The sequence below is a fragment of the Eschscholzia californica genome, unplaced genomic scaffold (assembly GCF_041429995.1).
Source record: "Eschscholzia californica isolate CP2 unplaced genomic scaffold, dmEscCali1.0.p SCAF_4, whole genome shotgun sequence".
NCBI lineage: Eukaryota > Viridiplantae > Streptophyta > Magnoliopsida > Ranunculales > Papaveraceae > Eschscholzia > Eschscholzia californica.
In genome coordinates, this window is record NW_028238461.1 from 37815299 (window position 1) to 37825633 (window position 10335).

Below are 10335 nucleotides of genomic sequence, written 5' to 3' on the forward strand. Positions count from 1 at the left end.
TTGCAAGTGCACAAACATCACATTGAAAACTTGAAACATCGCATTTAATAAATAATGATGGAAATAATTTCTTAAGGTAACCGAAAGAGGCATGCCCCAGACGACGATGCCATAACCATATTTCATCTTTATTTTTTGTTTCAAAATTTTTCACTACTAATGCCTGACGCAATTTATTAGAGCTTTCAGATACTAAATCCAAGTAATACAACTTTCCTCGCCTAACACCATAACCAATTGTTTGTCTTGTCCGGATGTCCTTAAATACACAAAATTCAGGCCAAAAGATGACAACACAAAATAGAGTGGTGGTTATTTGAGACATTGATAATAAATTATGATCTAAAGATGGGACAACCAAAACAGAGTCTAAGTTCAATGTATTCGTTAGAGTTATAGGTCCTTCCTCTACAACATGGGTTGAGGTGCCATTGGCAGTAGAGACATATTTATGTGAAGATTGGTTAATGGTTGAGACCTGTCTAGAATCAAAAGTCATGTGATCTGTAGCACCAGAATCAATTATCCAAGTACTATTCGAAACATGTGTAGACATATTTGAAGTCTTGCCTACATTACCTGTAGTGGCTACCGTCGATGAAGCTTGCTTAACAGTTGGATCTACAAGGGTCTTCTTAAAGTTTTTCTTTCGATTATGATCCCACCATTCTGGATAGCCTAATAACTCATAACAATGACTTTTGGTATGACCAATTTTGTTGCAGTGAGTACACTTATAAGTAGTTTTGTCAGATTGACCAACAACTTTAGCAAAATTTGAATTTGCCTTATTGCGAGCCATTATTGCAGAAGCATCAGTTGCCCTTCACTTTAGCTAAACCGGAATAACAAGATGAAGATGAAGATGAAGGTTTTTTCCCTTTCAATCAATATAAATTCCCAAACCCAAATTTAAGACTGTTGGCTCTGATACCAAGTTGAAATTGATCAAAGAAATTGTTTTATTCCTTGATGATTTACAAAAGAAATATAAGACTCTATTTATAGAGTTACAATACTACTAGTTTCTAACTTTATTAGTTCCTAATATTTTACTAGTTTCTTATAGTTTATACTAATATCTTTACTAGTTACTAATTTCAATCTAGTTTCTAATATTTGATATTTCCTAATAGCTATTATATCATATAGAAAGATATTTCAACAGAATATAGATAATTTTCTCAAGGTCTAGAATGATTTCTTGATGTCTAGTTATATATATTGTGAAGATAACTTCCTAATTCTGAATCAAGAACAGAGAAATGAATGGGTTGTAGTTCTTCCCCATCGAACATTATATCGGAAACCATACAAAGACTACTCTATTTACGTAGTTTATTAGTTATACATTAGTAGATATAGATATCATACCTATATCCTCATACATTGAGAATTCTTTTCAAAACATTAAACTAATCAAACTGAAAAAATACTCGAATAATCTTGAGCCCCGGTGTTTCGGTGCTTATACACTCACAAAACTATGAAGGATAGTTTTGTAAGTTCGCTAAGCTATTGAAGCTCTTCGATCTCAAAGAGTATTCCTTTATGAGCTTCGAGAAGAACGAATTCTCCCTTTCTAGTAGCTTAGCTGGTGTGTCGTATTCCACTACTCTTCCTGTTCAAACAAAATGCAAGAATATCTCTTAGCCACTAAACTTGTTGTATGAGGAAGTTCGTACTTACTAGAATGTTAAATAGTTAGTATGTACCTTCACTAAGGACTAGAACAAGATCACTGTCTATTACAGTGTGAATTCTGTGAGCTATAGTCACGACTGTTCGGTTTTCAAACTCCTGACTAATGATCTTCTGTACTACTGCGTCGGTAGCTGAATCGACCGAAGCGGTTGCTTCGTCAAGAACAAGAATGCTGCTTTTCTTTAACAAAGCTCTCCCCAGACAGAATAACTGCCTCTGTCCCACACTCCAATTCTCTCCATTCTCAACCACTGCAAAGACATGTTCTTTAGTAATCGAACTATATATGTATATATATGTATCGTGCTTCATGTTCCTTATTGTTACCTGGTGAATCCAACTTTTCATCCTTTTCGCGAATTATATCACCAAGTTGACATTTATCTAAAGCCTGAAAAGTTTTAAACTATATTTAACAATCTCACATTTCGGATGGTTTTTGTGATTGATGAGTTAAAAGTAATTACCTCCCATATTTCTTTATCGGTGAATTGGTCTAATGGGTCTAGATTTCCTCTTACTGTTCCTTCGAATAATGTTGGGTCTTGAGGAATGATGCTAAGTTTAGATCTCAAGTCATGAAGACCTATCTTACTAATGTCTATGTCGTCAATTACAATGCTACCGTCCCTAGGTTCCACAGTCCTGAAGAGAGCTTGTATCAATGTCGATTTACCACTTCCTGTCCTTCCTACTACACCAACTTTCATCCGTCCTGGAATTGTGCAGTTGATGTTTTTGAGGACAGATGGTAGATGTTCAGCATATCGAATCTGTAAAAACAGGAAATTATGATAATATAAGTAACCCAAAATAGGAAAACTAGAACCACAAGGGTGTGTCAGCCCATAAACGACCCGGCTTTGCCACTTCCCCACAGCTAAACAGACAGTGGAGGGTCAAACGGTAGGGTGTTTCAGCGCGTTATGCCCATTAAAGTGCCGTGTCACCACCGGCTCATTGGAAATACTAAGGGAAACCGTATTATATTCTTGAACATAATATATCGTTTTTTGACTATGTAGTTGAGTGATTTAAGAGCTTTTCACCTGCAGTTTTTTGAAGCATATTCTCCCGAACTCGGGCCAATTGCTTGGAGGTCTACACTCTGCAATTACCAAAGGTGCTTCACTAATAAGCTTTGAATATTGCAATATCCTTTCTACTGATATCATTTTATTTTCGGCATTGCATAAATTCCATATGACAGAAGCTTGGAGTATATTGAGATTTAGTCCGTATGTCACAGCTAATCCCGCAATGCCTGCAAAATTCCGATTCTTGGTTAGGATAAAAATCTTCCTCCGATTTGACAACTAATTTTAAGATTTCAACTTAGATTGATGATCCTTACTTGGGTTTATAACTCCATCAGGAAGGCTGACAAGAACTATCAATGAGGATGCAAATACAAAATTTGACAAAAGGTTGAGTCTGAAAGAGAGCCATTCCATGGCCGAGACATTATGGAACCATGGCCTTGATTCTTTATCAATGAGACAAAGGTTTGTTTCGGTGAAGCGTTTTTCTTGGTCGAATGCTCGAATTGTTGCAGCTCCTGAAAGTGATTCTGCAAAGTGATGGAGGATAGGAGCTCTCTGAATCCCGGATAAACGTGCCAATTCTCTTGCTGTCGGTATGTAGTATTTCTGTAGTGTTAATCAATTATAAGATTCACATTAGTTACTAACATTAATATGCCACATTTGTTTAAACTCCACATAAATTCGAAGAAGATCTTACTTGGTACCATATGCAGATTGCCGTCACCGGAATGAATATGACAAACACTTGCCATGCTACCTGTGACATGACTGCAATTGTCCCTAGAATTTGTATAATGGAGAAAGCACACCATCCTACTCTCATTGCTATTTCCATGTCCAGCACACTTTGATCAGTAGAAGCCTGTCATTGAAATGGTTAAATATTGCAAGTACACCTGAATTCCTTTCATCCTCATATCGTAAAAGTATATTATATGTGTGTGTACTTACCCGATTTAAAATCCTTCCAGTTGGGGTTGAATCGAAGAAAGACATAGGAGATCGAATCACACTATGAAGCATGTTAGTGAAGAGCTTTTGAGAAGTTAGAATGCCAGCTATTGCTACTAAAATAGCACGAACCAATACACAAAGTGCACTTCCTACTGAAAGAAGTATATACACTAGTAAGAGTACACGCAATCCTACAACCGGCTTGTCATCCACTTTCGTTGGAGAAGCCCATGCCATCCAATAGTTACTCGCTATTTGTAGTACTTGGAAGCTAGACTGTGCTAAGATTATGACTGGGACTAATGCTCCACCCCATACTATCGTCAAATACGACCAATAAACTTCTTTTCCAATGCTTCCTTTTTCTCTTTCTTCTTCTTGTGTTAATCTCCCACCTTGGTCTACTATCTCTAATGACAAGTTCTGTTCAGAATCGTGTTTTTCATTTAAAAGTTGTGAATTTGTTGCAGGATCTGTCTCTGGTTCACTTAAAGCAATTGGTTTTTGGGAAGTTCTACTCGAAATTTCGACGTTAAGAATTGAGTCTAGAGCTTCATTATGTGCACCAACTAATAGTTCAAATCCTATGTTCTGTTTTAGAAGTTCTTCGAACCTTCCTGCCTGTTTGATCCGTCCTTCATGCATCACCTGTTAAAGATCTTTACCGGTTAGTGTTTGGTTTTTCTATTAATATTTGAATTAGAACGTTTTGAAAGAATTTGAAATTAACAAGTTCTTCTGCAGTTTTCTTACTAGAATGAGGTCGGCTGCCGGAAGAAACTCAACTTGGTGTGTCACATAAAGTATAGTCTTGTCTTTGAGGATTCCCATCAAGCAGTCCTGCATCAAAGTACACAAGAAACCCAAGTTGACTTCGTAGTAGAAAACGTATTAGATTTTGTTTTCAGTATAAGCTTCAATCTTCTAGTTAGGAAATAGTTCAGTTTCATAAATTTCGTAAATTGAAAAGGAATCTGACCTCAAAGAGTTGCGTGCCAGTATGAGCATCCACAGCACTAAAAGGATCGTCGAGAATATATATATCAGCATCCTGGTAGACGGCACGGGCAATTTGTATCCTTTGTTTTTGGCCTCCACTCATATTGATTCCTCTTTCTCCAATTTCTGTTAGATCTCCAGCAGGAAAAAGCTCGAAATCTTTTGTCAATGCACAGGCTCTAACTGTTCTCTCATACTTCTCTTGATCATATACATTCCCAAAGAGAATATTATCTCTTACATTCCCAGTTAGTATCCATGGAGATTGAGGAACATAAGCCTTGGTTCCACTAATCTTTACTGTTCCAAAAATCTTTGGTATTTCTCCTAGAATACATGACAGTAAACTAGACTTCCCCGACCCAACTGTTCCACAAATCGCCACTTTTAGCCCTCTCTTCACTTTTAACTGTATGCCATCAAGAGTTGGCTTACCCGAGTCGATTTCCCAACTGAATTTCCCATTTTCAATCTCGATCTCAACGTCAGATGCATCTCTTGGGACAATGAAGACTGCATCTTCTTGTATTTCCTCTTCTTGAAAGTATAATGCAACTCTATCGACTGAAACTTTAGCTTGGGCTACTGCTGAAAGCAAGTCGGGTAGACTAAATATTGGATCTTGTAACATCCGAAATGTTGCCAATGCAGATAAGACTTTTCCGGCTGTTAATGGGATACCCATTAAAATACATGCTCCAAAGGTCACCACGGAGATGAATGCGGGCGATCCCCAGAAGATAAGAGCTGAGAGAGCGTTTAGCCGTTGTGACTTCCATATCCAATCATACTCGATTTTTCTCAAGCTTTCGAGCTTATGGAGGTACTTCATATCCCAAGCTTGAAGTTTTAGTGTTTTCATGTTTCGAAGAACTTCTGATGTAGCTTTCATTCTAGCATCTTTGGCTTCCATGATCTTGCTCTGAAACCGTTTTTGAGCTCTGGTAAGTGGTATATTGCAAGACATTACAATAAGTGTTGCTACTAAGCCTGCATATGAAGCGAGACCAACATTTAAATTTAGAATGTAAGTTGCTAGTGAAATTTGTATCGGCAACATCCATATTGTGTTCATGAACCAAATGAAGTCTGTTATTCGTTGGATATCGACACTCATATAGTTGATTATCTCTCCACTGCTATGGCTTTGCCTTGACTGACTTGATAGATGAAGGCCCTTCTTATATATATGGGACATCAGAGCTGCTCTTAGGCGCATACCTAGTTGACGAGCCCCGAATATCCATTGCCTCTGTGCAATAACTTCAACCATTTTAGCACTCACGAATGCCAGTACAATGATGTAGCCACTCATTAAGCTACGGGTTTTCTTCTCGTTTAAAAATGCCACGAAATTGTCGATAAGGTATGGACCAACATATGATGCTCCAGCATTAACCATAGCAAACAATCCATTGATAGCTGCTTTTTTCCTTATAAGTCGAAAAATGACCTTGTAAATAGATGGATTATTAGTCTTATCTTTCTCCTTGACTTGTTTTAGACTTTCGTCGAACGAAGGTGAGAGGAATGCAGCAGAATCTTTGAAATGAATGTTTGGGATTTCAACTTGTTCAAGTGGTTTCCTATAACCAATTTTGAACAATGGGTTGAGCCAAGAGAAAGTGATAAGTTGAAGAAGTGTAGCTCTTCCATAAGGTGAGTCCCGTTCCTTGTCTATCTCTGAATGTTTTTCAGTCTTGTTTAATAGTGGGTCTTTAAGGTCGTCGTCGGCAAGAATACTAATTCCTGTTATTCCTCGGACCGAAACACCTAGCAAGTATGTTGAGGCGATTAAGTTGACGAAGTTGACGTAGTCTCTCAACCCCAGATAATTTTGGTTTATAAGAAGGTAATGGGTATCAAGAAATGTGTGAATCACACATAATAAGAAGCTTGAAATCCACCAAGTTCTCAGAATCCATGGAAGCTTCGAAGACTTAGACTTCCAAATATTATAAACCAAAAACAATGTCACCAACCACGATATCACTTGAATGTTTTCTTTCGATAGAACTGTGACTTTGGATTTGCAAAGACCTTCATACCCATTTAGAAGCAACATAAGCATGAAGAAGTGACTTAACAATAGAAAAACAGAGCAAAACACAAAGACTTTGTACACGAAACCAACTTTTATATTGGTAGGGTACTTTTGTGGCTCATCCTCAGCAACGCTTGATTGATGTGCACATCGTCTTTTTGTGAAACTGATTAGTATGCTTACAAGAAGCACAAGTTGGACAAGTATGCTGAAATCGTCCCAGAAACATGGGGAACTTAACTTCAACCATGTTTTTAGATCTCCCGAAAGTTCAAAATCTGCAGCAAATAAGAATGTGAGTTTCAGTAGCTTAGTAAAAGGATCTTGACAGGCTATACGAAACAATCATAAACTTTCATTTGTTCTTCGATACTACCCTTAAATATTAACCCCTAATTGACCCAGTTCTGAATGTTTTTAGATACAATATTGTGCGCAATCAGACACTACGCATGGCTGGGGTTTCGTTCCTGGCTGTGACCCCCCAAGCCCCCATCCAAATCCAACATTGCTTGTAGGTGCAACCAAAGCTTGGGCTACAAGTACGACGTCCGTACTTGGAGAGTTCATGGGCTTTTGGATGGGCTTGGGCTCATAACTAAGACAAAACACCAACCATCAAGTGGCGCATAAAACCGACAATATGGCACGTAGAAGTTGGGTAGTTAAGTAAAATTAAAATAGTAAAGGTAATTCAAATCTAAGAATATTCCCTACTGGTACTTGCACTGAGATGATTGATGAATAAACTACAATAATGAGATGGGTATCTTTTTCCTTTACTAAAGTAGTTTTAGTGCTAATCCTTTCTGTTTGCCTTGTCATCTTTTTGTGCATATAACCTTCTGCAACTTGAAAAGCTGAAATGATGTTTTCTAACATATGTTTTATTCCACTAGCAAGATCATAAATAAAATTTGTAAAACTACCGATTTCCATTTGCTTTTAAATTCTTTATTAGTAAATGAAATGCTGAGAATATGGCTTTACCAATAAATTTTTCAAGTTTTAGTTGGCTTAAATTTTTAGAGTTTTATTGCTGAATTAGGATCTTGGGTTGTTTCCTTTGGTTTGGTGGAGTATGAGTTATCAAGCCCGCATAGATTCAGACCGTTTTAGGATAATCCACATTGGTTGTGAAAGGTGCAGGTAAGTGTGAGACAAAACCTCACACCTTTAGCTAGATTTTGGGGTGAGCGAAACCCAAGACCACCTTATGACCAAAGGATCATTTGTTTATCCTTTGCCTTTCGGCGTATCTTAAATTTTAATTTACTCAAAAGTGTGGGTTTCTTATGAAATTCAAGAAGTCTTTTCTTGTTTGATTCTATAACTTCACTAAAAGCTTACTTTTACATATATAGATGCAACATGAAAGCACTCCATTAATATCATCAAAACAAGGTAATAAAATAGACATATTACTAAAACATGAATGCCTTTGGATCAAACTTAACAAAGTAAATTCAAATTGCAAAAACCGATTTCTCTAAATTTGATACTTCAGCACACCATTAAGTAGTTTTGGATTCTCTTATGAAACGAAAAGTGTCGTAACGAAAGTTTACGATAAAAAAACCTTAGACTTGGTGAAAAAATGCAGCCTAATAAGGATTATGAACAAACATGTAAAGAAAGAAACCTAATTTATGATTGTCTTTCTATCTACTACTGTATCTCTTTTTCTATCTCTTAATTAATATTGATTTCATTGAGACATATACCCCACAGAAATAAGAAACTTACTTGAATCAAACATGTTTGCATAAACAAAACTTCTCCAACTTCAAACCCTTTCAAACCCAAGCAACAATCATCAAACTAGAGAGAGGGAGAGAGAGTCATAGGATGAGGAGAAGCACAAAAAAAAAAACTCAATGGAGTTAGGCCAACAGAAAGTATAAATACAGGGTAAGATGATCCACTCGATCGCATTAAGGTGTATGGGTTGGCAAAGAAACTACTACTCGTTTATATAGAGAGAAAAAGAAAGAGAGAGAGAGTGAATTTGTTTTGTTTGACAACTAGGCTAAGCTAGGCATTAAGAATGTATAACTAGTATATATTGATGGAGAGATGATTTAGCTTTCTACGGATTTTGTCATTAGGTAGAGAGAGAGATGGATTATCGGATCAATCCCATTATCACGTGATGATGGATTTGATTAATCAACAGAGGTTTGGCAGAATATTGGGACTCATATTTTTGTTCTTTAACCAAACATGTGTGAATCAAAAGCATACTCTTTCCCGTTAACCCGAAATTGGAGGTGTTACTTTCAAAAGGATTGTAAAATTGTTGTAAGGCGTTGTCACATACATATATGCTTTGTAGTACAAATTTCTTTTCGACCCATTCTTGCTTAACCCTATCGAGAAAGTGCATACACTAGCACAATAAAAAGATAAAAGAAACTACTTTTTGTTCTTTAACCAAACATGTGTGAATCAAAAGCAACTACTTTTTGCCATTGAATTAACCCGAAATTAGAAGCGTTATCTTTCAAGGTATTGTAAAGTTGTTGTAAGGCGTTGTCAGATACATATATGCTCTGTAATACAAATTTCTTTTCGGCCCATTCTTTCTCATCCCTATCAGAAGAGTGCATAAACTAGTACAATAAAAAGATAGGGTTAATTCCGTTTTGGCCCCCGATTTGTGACCAACTCACCGTTTTGGCCCCAATAAGTGTCCGACAATTCGTTTTGGCTCCAATTTCCTGTTTGGCCCCCACATTTTTTATAAGCTTCTCCATTCTACCCTTAAAACAATTCCATAATTTAAATGTGTTTTTTTCTCTTTGTCCACCTCACCAAGCAATTCCACGTCACATTTGTCCACATAAGATCGCCGGAATATGTCGTCGGAAAATGTCGCCTGACGGCATCTTTTTCAGGCGACCTCCATTTTTTTTTTAATCTTCTTCTTCTCCAATCATCTCCTCCACCTCCATTCTCTCTCTTTCTCTTCCATGTCTCTTCCTCTTTTTTTTCTCTCTCTCCTTCCTCTTCTCTCTCTCTCCCCCTCTTTTTTTTCTCTCAAAAATTTCAGTTTCCGGCGAAGGGAAACCCTTCGCCGGAAACCGTCTGAGTCTCCCCTCTTCGTCTGAAAAACCACAGACGAAGAGGGTTCCTCTTCGTACCCTTCGCCCCAACCAAAATTTTAATCCCTCGTCTTTATCATCTACTTTGGTTTCTCTCTCTAACTATTTTACATGGGTATCAACAACTACTCATCCTGGAATCTCACCAGCACCTCCTCCTTCCTCTGCTTCTTTTTTCTGTATCAACAATTACTAAAGAAAAGGATACTCAAAATCAAATTGATTCCAGTACAGAGTACAGAAAGAAGCTCATCAATTACATATAGCAGAAAAATCTCCTCCATTAGAGGCTTTTGTCTTCAACAACATTTCTCCTTCACCACAGAAACCCATTGAATTCCTCCAACCAGTGTGTAACTAAAACCTTTCTTTTATTTTCATCTTTCGCTCTCTGTGTATATATTTGATTGTTAAGTTTTGATAATGAACCCACACGTAATGAGATACAGGATCAAATAATAAAGCAAGAGAGAGAGAAGAGGAA

The 10335-nt window shown here is 37.1% G+C and overlaps 1 protein-coding gene across 1 annotated transcript; it reads right to left on the reverse strand.

Annotated features, from left to right (window-relative positions):
• Positions 1-1260: 1260 nt before the first annotated feature.
• ABCC9 (multidrug resistance-associated protein 9) lies at positions 1261-9118 on the reverse strand. The gene is made up of 11 exons (XM_086637674.1): positions 8494-9118; positions 4684-7025; positions 4458-4544; positions 3702-4352; positions 3448-3612; positions 3059-3353; positions 2754-2968; positions 2172-2477; positions 2032-2095; positions 1716-1955; positions 1261-1621 (listed from the first exon to the last, which is right to left on the reverse strand). Exons 1-11 carry the CDS (start codon positions 8504-8506, stop codon positions 1485-1487), a joined length of 4515 nt encoding a protein of 1504 aa, XP_086493800.1. The 5' UTR covers positions 8507-9118; the 3' UTR covers positions 1261-1484.
• Between the last annotated feature and the right edge of the window lie 1217 nt (positions 9119-10335).

Excerpts from the sequence above, each read along its gene's own strand:
- ABCC9 (XM_086637674.1), bottom strand. Across the intron at positions 4,545-4,683 it reads CTGGCACGCAACTCTTTGAG|GACTGCTTGATGGGAATCCT; the intron begins GTCAGATTCCTT and ends ACTTTGATGCAG. Across the intron at positions 2,969-3,058 it reads TGATGGAGTTATAAACCCAA|GCATTGCGGGATTAGCTGTG; the intron begins GTAAGGATCATC and ends GGAATTTTGCAG.